General features: G+C 47.2%; 1 protein-coding gene across 1 annotated transcript in view; it reads right to left on the bottom strand.

Annotated features, from left to right (window-relative positions):
* The window catches only part of BMP6 (bone morphogenetic protein 6), a 162,945-nt gene that overhangs the window by 6,661 nt on the left and 142,618 nt on the right, over positions 1–13,666 (bottom strand). The window contains exons 3-4 of the mRNA XM_019666552.1: positions 10,269–10,417; positions 9,374–9,571 (exon numbers count right to left, since the gene is read on the bottom strand). Of these exons, the coding sequence (XP_019522097.1) occupies positions 9,374–9,571; positions 10,269–10,417 (347 nt within the window). The remainder of the gene's footprint in view (positions 1–9,373; positions 9,572–10,268; positions 10,418–13,666) is intronic.

The following is a 13,666-nucleotide window of genomic DNA, read 5'->3' as shown; positions in this document are numbered from 1 at the left end:
CCGAGTTCTGTGAGTTGTTCTAGTGAATTATCAAACCTGAGGGGCGTCATGGGAACCTAGAATTTGTAGCCAAGTCAGACACAACTGCAAGTGGGCTGGGGACCCCACTTGCAGCTGGCATCTGAAGTGAGGACAGCCTTGTTGGGGACTGTGCCCTTGAACTTGTGGGGGCCATGCTAAATCCAGGTGATTAGTGTCAGGACCGAACTGGATTGTGGGACACCCAATTGGTGTCAGAACACAGACAAGGACAACCTCTGCATATCTGGACTTCCAGTTTCTTCTGCGGGATGGAACCAAGGTGACAGGGTGAAGGACTTCACTTCTACCTTCACCAACAGTCCTTGTCTGCTTCGAACTTCCTGCTCATTTGACTCTCTCAATGCTTAACAAAGAGAACTTTCTCTGTAAGAACAGCTATTTCTTGTAGAGCTAGACGCTGGCATTTTTGTTGTTAAGTAAAGATCGGGACCAGAGAGCGGAAAGGGAGGTATTTAGCTCTCTTGTTTTTCTTCCTACAGACACTTTCAGGCCACACTTGTTTCCTTGTAACTCCATGTTAAGTGCTGGCAAAGAATGTATAAATATTTTTGAAGGCCAAGGCCCCTCAAAATGCTTATGTCTGCTGCTCAGGGGGGCTGGTACCCTGGGTTCTGCAGTAGAATTACACTGCCACGCATTGTTTTGTTTTGCTATTTAGAGATTGACAGACTGCAGAAACTGTCCCTCCCCCCGCCCCATATTTGTTTAGATGAATGGTCTGGATAGAACCAGTGAAAATGTATACAGCTAAAATTTAACAGGCGCATAACCACTTGGTGGGAGAAAGGAAAACAACACAGCTTTATCCAAATAGGTTCACCAGTCAAGGGCAGGGCAGAGAAGAGAAGCCACAGAGCTGAAGAGATGCAACAAACAAACAAACCAGAGCAAGAGACCAGAGGCAGGCAAAGCCAATCCGCAGGCAGCAGTCTGTGGTTTGGCTCATGGGCTCCCTGTACCTGCATCATGAGCACCATCGGGGCCTTTGAGCCGCATCCCAGAGTCACGAGTCAGAATGACCAGGAATGTGTTGCCTGCTGTCCAGGTAAGTCAGCGGACACTAGCCCTGAGATAGTGCCCTTTAGAGAGGCTCACACATAGGTGATAGCATCGCCCCATTCATACACATCTCTGCACTTCCCCTTAACATAGCTACGCTGAAGGCCAGTCTTGGTCCCAAGAGAAATTTTCAAGGGATCTGGCTTTTTCGATGTTGAACATAAACAGTGAAATCTAACTCTCTAATCATTCATATGATTCTCTAGCCTAAGAGTGGAGGGCAGGGCAAGTGCCAGTAACTCCACTGGGATTGTGGCCCAGCCAGACTAGGCCCGAGGTGGTCATCCAGAGTAACCTGAACAAGCAGGCCCACACAGGTGGGTTTGGGCAAAAAACTGTTAAGTGATCAGGTGACAAAATATAAGTCATAAAAACCCCAGGACCAAGTTATTCCACAGCTGGAAGAAGATAGCTCCCTAGTGTTCTCTTAAATAGGAAACATTCTTTTGATAACTTGCAAGTTATCAGAAGTATATTAGTTGCTCTTAGCAGCATTGCTTCCCAACCCCCACTTTCATAGACTGCTTCAGTAGAGAGACATTCATACATTTCTGGTGGTTTTAAAAACACCACTCCTTCCTGTCTTCCCCAAATAAACATTACAAACATTAAAACAGGGGTTTTAAATGGAGATTTAAACTGGCTTCATCTCTCTGTGTGGGGCAGGTGGGGACCATCACAGAGGAAGCTTCAGAGGCTCCGCCCTGGGGAAGGGGAGAAACTTTAAAGATCCGAGACAGAGCTGCCTGGTTGCCCCTCAGTGAAGATCCTTCAGCAGAAGCTCCGTGCACTGCAGCGGGGAAGGTGGGCACAGTCCCTCTCAGAAAGAAGGGCGAGGAGAGCAGAGTTGGGGAGAGGTGCAGGCTGCGGTGCCCAAAGTGTGTTCCTTAATAGTCTTTATTCTTCTAATACTTTGCCAAAGGGGGTTTGCATCCCATCCAGGCATTCTGAGTGATTAACCAGTGGTACAGAAACACACAGAAGTATCATGTCCATTGCCAATGGCCAAATTGGTAACTAGTATCTTCCATTTTCCACTGTGGCTGGTGACAACAGGGGTCCAGTCAATCATTTCTCTTGGAATGAAATGTCAGCTTCATTGGTGGCTGTGGCACCACTCTCCCAAGCCCCAGATGTGTCTTTATTATTTGTGATTTGGGGTTCTCTAGGGGCCGGGTACACCTGGGAGGTGTTAGGAGGCCAGCGTGAAATGAGTTGTATGGAGGTGCATTTTCCTGGAGTCCAGCTGACGGCAGGAGGGTATGATGATCAAGCCTCTTGTCCTTGCTCAGACACAACTTAATTCCCACATCTTGAGAGTCCTGCTTGGAGGGTGGGGATGGGGGCATCAGTCACGTCTGGGTGGACCAACAGGGGCCAACGCTGCAGCTCGCACAACACGGAACTCTTCACTGACCCCAGTCTTCGTCCTTGTTCCCATCTTCCTGCCCTCCCAGACCTCCTGTCCCTCTGTTTCATTTGTATGTTCCACTCAGGCAATGGCTGAACACCTGCAGTCTTCTCAGTTCTGGCTGGGAGGTCTTTCTTCTCGGCTGCTGGGCCACTGCCCTGACACTCACTTTTGCTGGTGACAGCCTCTACTCCCTGACCTTATGTTCCGCTCTTCCCTATGATGACTGAGGGGTGTTGCACCTACAGAAGAAAGCTAATAGGAGGGGGGCCTGAGTGGGCCCACGTGACAGTGGGAGGCACCCATGAGCCCCACTGGGCCCGAGGCAAACAGGGCCCTGCAGGGGGCACTTCTCTCATTTAGTGCGCAGAGGGCAGGGTGCTGTTGACCCTGCTGTCAGCAGCCAGCTGGTCTGCCACCTCATCACGGCATCCTCGTCCCCAAGCAGTGGCATAGACATTGCACATCTGTTTTTCCCCAAACACGGGGTCACATCCCACAGCCCTCAGGAGGATATCTGGGTTAATTCCATGCAGCATTCCTTGTATCCAGTCCTCCTGAAAAGCCATATACACAGTACAGTGAAAGGGAGCCGTGTGCTAGGAGAGCTTGGGCCCCACTGTTGGTTTATCTCTGAAGCCGAATCACCACCTGCAGGGAAAGGCAGACTTCCCTTGCACAGCTTCTCAGGGAAATGAGCCCTGGGTGGGAAGGGAAGGGCATGGCAATGATCTTGGCCTGCAGGGAGATCGGCCTGGCCAGCCTGAGGGGCACCAGCCACCATGCCTGAGTTGGGGCCACACAGCTAACCTGGGAGACCCAGGGAGGGGGCTGCACCTGCGTCACAGCAGCCCAGACCCAGACCAGGTCTCCGGGGTCTGGCAAGCCACCCACTTTCCTTTCGAACCCCAATAGAGGAGGAGGAGAGAAAAACAACAGGGAAGACATGGAGAAGGAAAAAGGCAGAAAAGTGACAAGGTCAGGGCAGCCATCCAAACCCAGGTGAGAGGGAAGGAGAGAGAGAAGGAGGCAGGTGGTGCCTCCCCAGGCTCCTGCAGAGGAGCTGCTCAGGCCTGGTGGGCGGCCCACCCCACAGGCTGCACCAGCTGCAGGCCGTTGTCCCTGCTCAGCAGGCCACACACTCGGCCAGGGAAATGCTGGTGTGGCAGGAGCTAGGGACGGAGGGGCACGTTCCACGCTGTATTTTCTGGCTTTTCTGAGCTCAGGCTACAGTGTATTCCCAGAGAAAACTTGTTTTTTAGAGTGAACAATTCACTACTCTTATTCCCCTTCTCTCCTAGAATGACAAGGGGAGGATAACAAGCAGCTGTTAAAATGGCACCTCTGTCCTCAGTGGTCGGGCCAGCTCTTTCCATATCTCCAGCCCTTATCATCCTGTCTTATCTAAAACAAGTCTCTGGCTCCCACATACCCCACAGAATCAACACAGCCATTGAGAACACGCTGGAAGAAGCCCAGCTCCTGGGCCACTGACACTACAGGACGTAAGGGGACCACACGGGATTGTGATTTCTGGTGACAATAATCGGATCAAGTGTTGGGAATGGGGGCGACGGCTTATTTTTCAGAGTCTAGATTTTGTTTACAACCTGGATGGTTAGCACGAGAGGCAACAGATATTCTATCGTATTCTTCTGTCACTCCAGGATTTCAAGATCTCATAAGGCTCCATTTAATCTGGGTGGGACCTTGGCCTTTTCTCAGGCTTTGTCTTGATTATAAAAGAACACGGAGCTCTGTATCTTGAAAATAGACAAAGGCTTCCCTTGAAGAATGAGCATTAAGACCGCCTGTGCTCCAAACATCCCTGTCCCCCTGTCACCTCCTTGACTGAGTCTCCTAGCCCAGGACGTGGTCAGGAGTTGGGGAGTTGGTGAATTACTCAGGCATCTGGCAGTACCTGTTTATGCCTTGTTGTTACTGCCTTTTAGCACTGCTGCCATTAGCACATTCATAAGGGTGAACGTAGAGATGGGGTAGAAGGTAACTTTCCAGTCTGCTTCACTCCTTGGTAACTTTTACCCAAAAGGCACTAATGGCAAATGAGAGTCAAGTATTAATATTATAAATATGGCATTTGAAATGATTCTAACTTTCAGATCACTAACACTATGTCCTCAATAGCTGTGGAGAATTAAGGTTTAGTTTCACTTAGAAAGCCCTGAATAAGCCTCTGCTTCTTGACTGAGACATCTGAAAGCCAAGCTGCAGGCCATAAAATTTTAATTTAAGATCAGAATGACAAATTAAAATTCCCAACTCCTTTGAAGAACTATAAACAACCATTCTTCCCAAAGCTTTGAAGGTCATTGTGGGGCACCCCCCTCAGCCTTTGCCATGGGAAGCAATGAAGCCAAAGATGAAACTGGTGGGAAGACCGCCAGGGGACAAAAGGCCAAATGCACAGTGATCTGTAAGAATAAGACCCTCTAGTCTGTGGACTGGAGTTCCCTGAAATCTGTAGCGAAAGATTTCATAGACATAATAAAGTACTCGAACCACTGTTTTTCAAGTAATGAATTCTGGTTACCTTTCTTATCTGGAAGCATACTGAATGGTCCTGACTGGGAGTTCAAGGGATAGAAGAGATGAACCATCAACAAGAAGGTCAACAATAGGGCCAGCCGAATGGCTCAGTTGGTTAAGAGTACAAGCTCTGAGCAACAGGGTCGCTGGTTTGATGCCCACATGGGCCAGTGAGGTACACCCGAGCTGAGCTGCCAACAGATGGCAGGATGGCTCAGCTGGTGAGAGCACGTGCTCCTAACAACAAGGTTTCCAGTTCGACTCCTGCATGGGATAGTGGGGTACGCCCATCCGCAACTAAGACTGAACACGGCACCTTGAGTTGAGTTGCCCTGGGCTGCCAATGGGTGGCCGGATGGCTCAGTGGTTAGAGTGTGCGCTCTTAGCAACAGGTTTCCAGTTTATCTCCCACATAGAATGGTTGGCTACGCCCATCCACAACTAAGATTGAGTAGCCGCAAGCTGCCAACAGGCAGCTGGATGGCGACTGGACTTGGGAGCTGAGCTAGCTGCACCCTCCACAACTAAGATTGAAGGACAACAGCTTGGCTGTTCCCCTTCCCCAATTCCCCAATAAAATCTTAAAAAAAAAAAGTCAACAGTACCAGAGCCACATCCCCCTACCCACCCCAGACCCTTAAAGGTACATGTTTGGGTGGGTTGGAAAGAGAGCTGACAAAGAAATGCTAACAGGCAGCATTTGAAGAACTCATTCCAAAGGACAAGACAAGGCCTTGAGAAGTTGGTGGTTGATAGATGATTGGCAGAGCTGGGTGGTGGCAACATAAACTCAAAGATGAAAGAGGCCTAAAGAGCAACTAATCCAATTTTACACTAATTGTTAAAAATGGCAGAAAATGTCTCTGAACTATCATCTGCCAAAAGAAAGAGCAAGTCTAAGTCACAGTGTTGGCAGCCAGCTGGTTGACATGGCAGAAAACCTCAAACTCATCAGCTGACTTGAAATCGCATTAACCACCCTCTCTCCAAAGATGTCTTGGAAAGATCCTGGGAAATTAGCTAGATCGGTATGAAAACCATTACATGGAACTATCCCTCAAGGCCATTTGTTCACAGCCCTTGTAATGGATTGGCCAGGTGGTGTCATAATCCCCCAAAAGACACAATAATGAATCCCAACAGAAAGATACTATAAAAGAGGGTAAATGGGAGAAAGAGATGACCAAATGAGAGCTAAAAATGCAAAGTCAGGGTGTCCCAAGACCAGTAGGCTGGTAAACATGGAGGCTGAATTGCCAGGTACACTAGAATCCCAGTGGGCTGCACAGCATGGAGTGGACCAGGATTAGTAAAAAGCATGTGTCAAAACGATCAACGACACTGTCCAGATGATATCCAAGCCCACTGGAGAAGTGCGACTCAGCCAACACCCATCACTTGCTTGGAGCAGACGACTGCAAAGAAACAAGGGCAAGTGAAAACCATCCAGGGAGACTTCAATCCAAACCCAGCGTTTGGTGTATGTGTTTGGAAAGTCCAGCTTAAAGGCCAACTACAGATGTTAGAGCAGATTGGGGTGGGCAGTTAGGAGGGTGAGAATGGAGTTCTGGGCCTTTCTTTTGTTGTGGACACGTCCTGCTGTCTCAGATGTCTGCAGCTCAGTTCCAAAAACAGTCACATATTTCCCTGCCATGTTTTACCCTTATGACAGGTAATTTCATGAATCATGTTAACTTCTTCATTCAGATGCAGGACAGTCTCTAGTGGGCTTCTCCTGATGGTAGTTGTTTCAGTGGAGAAAATTTAATTCCCTGGGAACACGCTATGGAAGAAGGGGGGCAGCAGAGGCAAAGTAATTTCTTCCTTCAACCTTCCGAAAGATTTACAAGGGGAAAGGCCTGCCTGGACTCACACCAGAGACCACAACTTTTTGTCTCTGCAGCATCTGCCTGATTCACAAAGGCCCAGAAACATCTGGCCCTACAGCGGCCTGGAAAGAAAGCACAAACCGGACGGCCCATTTCTTGGGGTAGCAAGTCATCTTTCTGGAAATTCTCTCTCCAAGAGCAATCTTCCCTGCACATCCGCTCCCATTAGCGGCAAGGATAAATAAGGAAGAAAAAGCCAGAGATATAACGTAGCACTTCACTGCAATTTCTCAGACCCAGTTTGAGAGGGTCTTTGAAGATAGTGAGAGGAAAGGAGGATTCTTCCTAGTAATACTTTCTTGGGGGTCTGGGTATTTACATAAGTGAGGCCGGAGGCATTTGTAATGAACACTTTTGCCTTAGTACTACTGAAAAGAGCAAAGCAGATTTGAAAGTACTGGGTTGGGGGTGGGAGAGTGGGAAGACCATGAAAAAGCACATACAATTGCGTCTTATTACAAACTAGATCAACTTTAATATTCATATTTAATTTATTCACCAAATTGAAAAAAAGAAGTTGAAAGTAACTTAGAAAAGAATAATTGGGTGACACTGCTAAAACCAAAATCAGAGGCAACATGTTTTCTCAATTTAGAAAAAAACCCGTGTGTGTATATCGGGGAGAGGAGGGGATGTTGAATAAATCAAGTGAAATTTTAATTTTTAAAGCAATCAACATTTCAAGAGCTGCCTTAATGTCTGAGGTCCCAGTACCAAACTGACCACAATTCGTTAATGAATTGAAGCCTACCACTGGCAGACCTACCCCATCATCATACCCTGAGGAAAACTCGGAGATTATTAACTCTATTCAGCAGGTTTCCTCCTCCTCTCTTTCTCCTCCTTTCCCTTCTTCTTTCTTTTTATTTTTTAAAAAAAACCCAACCCTGACGTTTCTAGTGGTAAACACAGGAACACCCATGCTGTGCAAAGCTTCCAAGAAACACCAGGGTGACAAGAAGGAAAATGTCACATCAAGCTGGGTTGTGGGTCCTCAGGTTTCACATTCAAGTTACTGGTAAAAGAAGTGGCTTCTTAGGTCAGAACCTAAACTCAAGACCCTTCTTCCCAAAGAAAAATTGAGGACTTTGGAAAGCTGCAAGAACTCTTTCTAGCCACTGAAGATGACATTTTAAAACAGTCACCTGGCAGAATTAATGTACCTTCCAGAAAAAATTTACATGCTTTCCAAGGATCCTAACATATGTCCTGACAACCTACTTCCAACAATTGGATGCAGCTAATCTTTGTGCGCTATTATGAGCCAGATCAAATACTTAGCATTTAATATCAGCAAATCTACCAAGTATTCATCGTCCCCATTGAACAGATGAGTAAACTGAAGCTGAAATAGCTCAGGGTTGTCCAAAGTCACAGATTAGTAACAAGGGAAGCAAGTTCTCTGACTGAAAATCCCACAATAAATCTTGAACTTCATTCATACTAGATTTCCAGGCTATTTAAAAAGCCAAAGAAAACCCAGAACTGCACCTGGGTTTGAGTTCTATACTTACTATCTATGTGAGCTGGAACACCTGTTTTCATGAGTGGACTTCCATGCCACTTCCTCAAAAGACACAGCATGGGAGGGAACAGTTCTGAACCACTGAACTGACATGCAAGCAGTGGGACCTGTTTCCTCTCTCTTGCCCTTTGAACATGCCTGTTCAGGGCAGGATGGGGCTGACCCCATTACCTAGCTCCAGGGGTGAGCACAGAACCCCAGCCTGGCTTTCTACTGAAGCTACCATAAAGAGACACTCGCTTTCTGACGTTGAGGTTGCCAAGAGTGATAAAACCCTGGAAATATTGCTTACCTTCCTTACCGCCATGTAGAGACAGTCTTTCTGAGAATGCCACCAACCAAGGCAAATAGAAAAAGAGAGAGATTCTTAATATCATCTGAGCCCGTGCAGGCAACTATGCCTGAAGCTAGAATCCCTGAACTTCCGAGTTAAACGAGCCAATGAAATCTGTCAGAGAGGGTTGTTTGAGCTCATGTTCCATCGCTTCCAGCCAAAAATACTGACAAATACAAGTCCATGATACAAATGTATGAAGTTTGTACATCTCAGCCTCCCGGGAATAATAAAACCAGAAGAAAATCAAGGCGCTCTCAGGATCTTTATGTGAATGAAAAAAAGAGTTGGAGAAATCTTACCAACCAGAAGGACGCTTTTCTGGAAAACCAGACACTCAGGATGTCTGCAGCCTGCAAACTCCATCTTTGGGTATCACTGTTCCCTGCTGATGGCCCCAGGAACCCATCTGATCATTGGTGACTATGAGATGCCTGCAGACCTTTGTATTATATTTGCCGGGCAGAGGCTGTGCACCATTTGAAACCATCCGCACTCCCTTTGTTCTCACTGAGGCCTGAGACCCAACAAGCCTTCCTGGAGAAAGAGGCTTCACCCAAACCTACCTGAAGCACTGGAGACCCGGGACACATCCTGGGACTGGGTAGAGCGATTGCGACTCTGCTGGCGGCGCCGACCGGTGGCCGACCTCGTGGTGCGCACATGGACCTCACTCACTTTGAAGAAGGCCACCATGAATGGCTGCTTGTCATAAGGGCCATCTCTGCCCACCAGGCCTGCGGCTCGGGGGTTAATGCTGAGTCCTGGAATGTAACCCAACGCACACCTCTTATTATTCCACGGAAACCTATTCCTGCAGCTACATAACTGATCCCACCTGACCTCCCAGGGGCTAATCATAAAGCTGAGCATGAGGGGAAAGCACCATGCCCTCTCAGGTCTCTGATGGCTCCTTTGGATAGGCATGATCAAAACACTCCTTCCAACGGTCTGTGAATCTAAGCAAGGCATGCTGGGAACGCTCAGGCTCTGCCATTTCTGCTGGTCTTTTTCTCTCATATTCATTCTTTCTTTCTGATCATATTCATCCCAGCCAGTGAGGCGACTGCACAGGCAGAGTGTGCCTAGTGTGGGGGCCTGTGAGGGGACATTGAGCTGCTGAGCTCTGATGCTGCAGGAAGAGGGGTGCTGGAAGGGTTCCCTTGCAAACCTACTCAGCAGTCAGAATTTAGACTATGCTCCCATCTTTCTCCTTATCTTGGCATCCCCTGCCGGCCTCTGCCTCTGCAAAGCTGTCCTCCCATTGTTACTCTCGGAATGGTGACCAGCTAACTGTCTCCTAGTCCTTTCAGGGAAAGGTTTGCTTTTCAAACAGCAGCTACGAGGAAACAGTACATGAAGTCGGCCTGGAGCTGAGACTCGGCTGTCAACTACAGTTCTCCCACACTGTTGTAAGGAAATGAATGACAATGATTGTTTGCCTGACTTTGGCAAACTTACCATCCCGAGTCACCACGCTCAGCTGAAGCCCCATGTTGTGCTGTGGGGTCACGACCCACAGATTGCTTGTGGCTGTGATGTCAAATTCCAGCCAGCCTTCTTCTGAGGCCCACACTACGCGGGTGTCCAACAAAAATAGGTCAGAGTCTCTGAAAGAAAGGAAAGATGGCGCCGTGAATAGCACGCTGTCCCCTGGCTCGTTCTCACTCTGTCCTGCCTTGGTGTCACAATAAAAGATGCCAAAGTCAGATCAGGTTCACCGTAACGTGCCATGCACAGTGACTTGCCGCAGGTCTGGCTGGTGTGATACCATGTAGGACATATGCATGACACAATCTGGAGAGAAATGAAAATATGCCAGGGCACTTCAGAGAAGTTAACTTCTCAGCTTCACCAGAAGCTCTGCTGTGATGCCAAATCTTTTTGGAATTAGTGTAAATGATAGATGATAGATAGATAGATAGATAGATAGATAGATAGATAGATAGATAGATAGATAATCATATTCTTGCTTACTTTGTGGCTAATGACCTCTAAAAAGAGAGAAAGTGGGGCAATGAGGGAAAGGATTAAGAATATATTAAAATCAGGATCAATACGAGCATTGACAAAGTTGTGCTCTGCTCACTTTTTTAATTAGGACCTGACAACCTTCACATGTTAGTTCCTGTGAAACAAGGAGAACTAAGGAGCCACATCATATTTCTGAGTAATCATCAGTTCTTTTCTTTTAATTAAGGCCTCTGAATGGTCTACGATGAGTGTCAAGTCCTTGCTCGTCTGGACTGTGTAACTGGGTGTATGGTGAGTGATTTTAAAGTCGATCCCAGTGCAGCTGTGAGCCAGGACTGGGGTTCTCTGAGGCAAACTCGTTGAGTCCATTCCTTCCACTGGGCTCCACAGGGAATATTTTTATATTTTTTACAGTTTTCTATTAACATAACCCTAGGAGCTGTGGGAAGATGGAGTGAGGGTTTCTTCATGCTCACCCACTCACACATCAGAGTAGAGCAGCAGCATTAGGGGATGTCACCTTCGTGTTTCAAGGACACTCGGAATCTGAGGTGACGTCCCAGGTTCACTGGCATGAAATGGCCCAAAAGTCCCATGATGGGGAAGAGGGATATTTTGGCCATGGAAAGATTCAAATCCCCTGGTGCTGGAAATATTTTGCTGAAATATCTTACAGAATAGAAAAAATTGCTGGAATTAAATACTAAATTTAAGACGAGCATCTCAAGACTAATGAAGTACATTTAAATCAGTTATAAAGTGCATTTATATACTTTGCTTTACTCAGTCCTCATAACAATCCTGAAAACTCAGTACATCATTATCCCCATTTTACAGCTGGAGAAACTGAGGCTCAGAAGTGCGGCTATGGTCGTGTGGTCAAGATCAAACACTAGTAAATGAAATAACTAGCTAGTGAAAAGAAAGTAAGGGGATTCAGAGTTCTCCATAATGACAGACTACCTTTTGAGATCATTATGAAAGACAACCTGTGACAAATGAATACAACTTATCTCTAGTCTATTAAATATCTGTGAAGCTTGTTAAACATCTGAGTTAAGAATATGAGATTTCTGGGCCGGCCGAGTGGCGTGATGTTTAAGAACTGGCTTGGGACGCCAGAGGGCCCCGGTTCGGATCCCACATATGAAGGCCAGTGACACTGCCCTCCACAGCTGAGATGCTGAACAACAGCTCAACCTGGAGCTGGGCTGCCGTGAGTCGCCGGCGATGGCGTAGGCTGCAGCCCCTGTGGCAGTGGGTTGCCATGGGCTACCGTGTGTAGCCGGCAGCCAGTGTGAGCGGCCAGCAGCCGCAGTGAGCGGCCATCCAGAGGCCAGCGACTGATCTGCCTCGCCTGGGAAGAGCTCAATGATGGTGCCAACTTGGGCCAGTGAAGCAACGTCCTCCACAACTATATTGAAGAACAAAACAACAGCAACTTGTCTGTTCCCCTTCCCCCAATTCCCCAGCACTGTTCCCATCCCCCCAATTCCCCAATTAAAAAAAAAATCTTAAAAAAAAAAAAAAAGAATATGAGATTTCTTGGAGGGGAAACAATTTTTCCTGTTGACATGGCTTAGCGTTAGAAGGAAACTCTATTGTCATCTTTTCCAAGCTTAAAACAGTAGGTATAGCTAGAAGGAGTTTACTCAGCTGTTGAACAGAGTCTGCGGGGGGCACATTCAGGCCTGCCATCTTTAAAGCTCTCTCCCACACGTATGTGTCACACCCCCTGTTGACAAATTACCCCCCCACCCCCCCTCGTTACTGAGGTAACTGTGAGCAGGAAGACGGGGGTGTTCATGGAAAACAGCAAGAGGGGACTACAAGTCCAAGGCTTTGAAGTTAAGATGCAAGAAGACATAAATTCTGTTCTGGAAGGTTAGAGAAGACCCTTATCCAGAAACAACACTGACACTGTGCACAGCACTGTGGGAAAAGTAGCCCTGGTCCCGAAGGAAGCACAAGGCTTACCAGTAGTCATGTCAGAGGAGCGTCCCCTAGAACGAAGTTGCAGTGAGGACCTCGGGGCGTAAGGCTGTCCCTGAGGCCCAGAGGATCAGTGTATGGCACTACTGCCGAGGGTCCCTTGTCACTGTTTACAGAGCTTCGATGATGCACACCATTTTTAAGGTCTTGGAACAAGGATGAAGAAAAATACAGTCCAAGATATGAGTGGAGCATAGCTGGTAGAAAGAGCTAGAATGAGCTTTTATTTTTAAAATGTAGGGTTTATAATAAAGGAAATTGCAGTCTATTACAAGAAAAAAGTAGGGGATGGGACAGAAAGCCATCATCCAGAAATAGGAGCAAGAAAGCAGAAAAAAGGAGAAAAGGGAAGGGCATGAATTAAAGAGGGAGGACATAAATCAAAGCTAAACTTGGGGTAGAAGCGAAAGAGTGCTGGTAAGAAGGATAAATATATCACCATGTGAAAGAAATGAAATCTCGAGGGTTAGTGGGGATTAGTGGGCATGAGGAACCTGCGTTTCTAATCTTGACTCTACTTCTAAGTCAGGCTGGGCCCCCAGGAATTCATGTTGTTTCTCTGCCACACTTCCCTGACTCTACCATAAGGATAATTCTGGTCCTCACTGCTTAAGAGACCTGTGCGATATACAAACATGGTCTAACAGCTGAGCCTAGAAAGATGTCAGTGAGGCAGTCTTGAATTCAGATGTTTAAATCTAGGATGCTCAGGTCCCTTGGAAGGGAGGTAAAGTAGAGTACAAACTTAAAATAACTGGACTAAATGGAGAGAGAACAGCAAATATTTACTGTGTGCTTTCAATAAGCGGGCCTGCTCCAAGAGCCTCTCCTTTATTCCTTGGAGAGGCAAGTCCTATTATTGCGTCTTTTCTATAGTTGACGTCATGAAGCCT

The sequence above is a fragment of the Hipposideros armiger genome, unplaced genomic scaffold, assembly GCF_001890085.2.
Source record: "Hipposideros armiger isolate ML-2016 unplaced genomic scaffold, ASM189008v1 scaffold_474, whole genome shotgun sequence".
Taxonomy (NCBI): domain Eukaryota; kingdom Metazoa; phylum Chordata; class Mammalia; order Chiroptera; family Hipposideridae; genus Hipposideros; species Hipposideros armiger.
The sequence above is the reverse complement of the archived record's forward strand: the minus strand, read 5'-3'. Positions and strand labels throughout refer to the sequence as shown.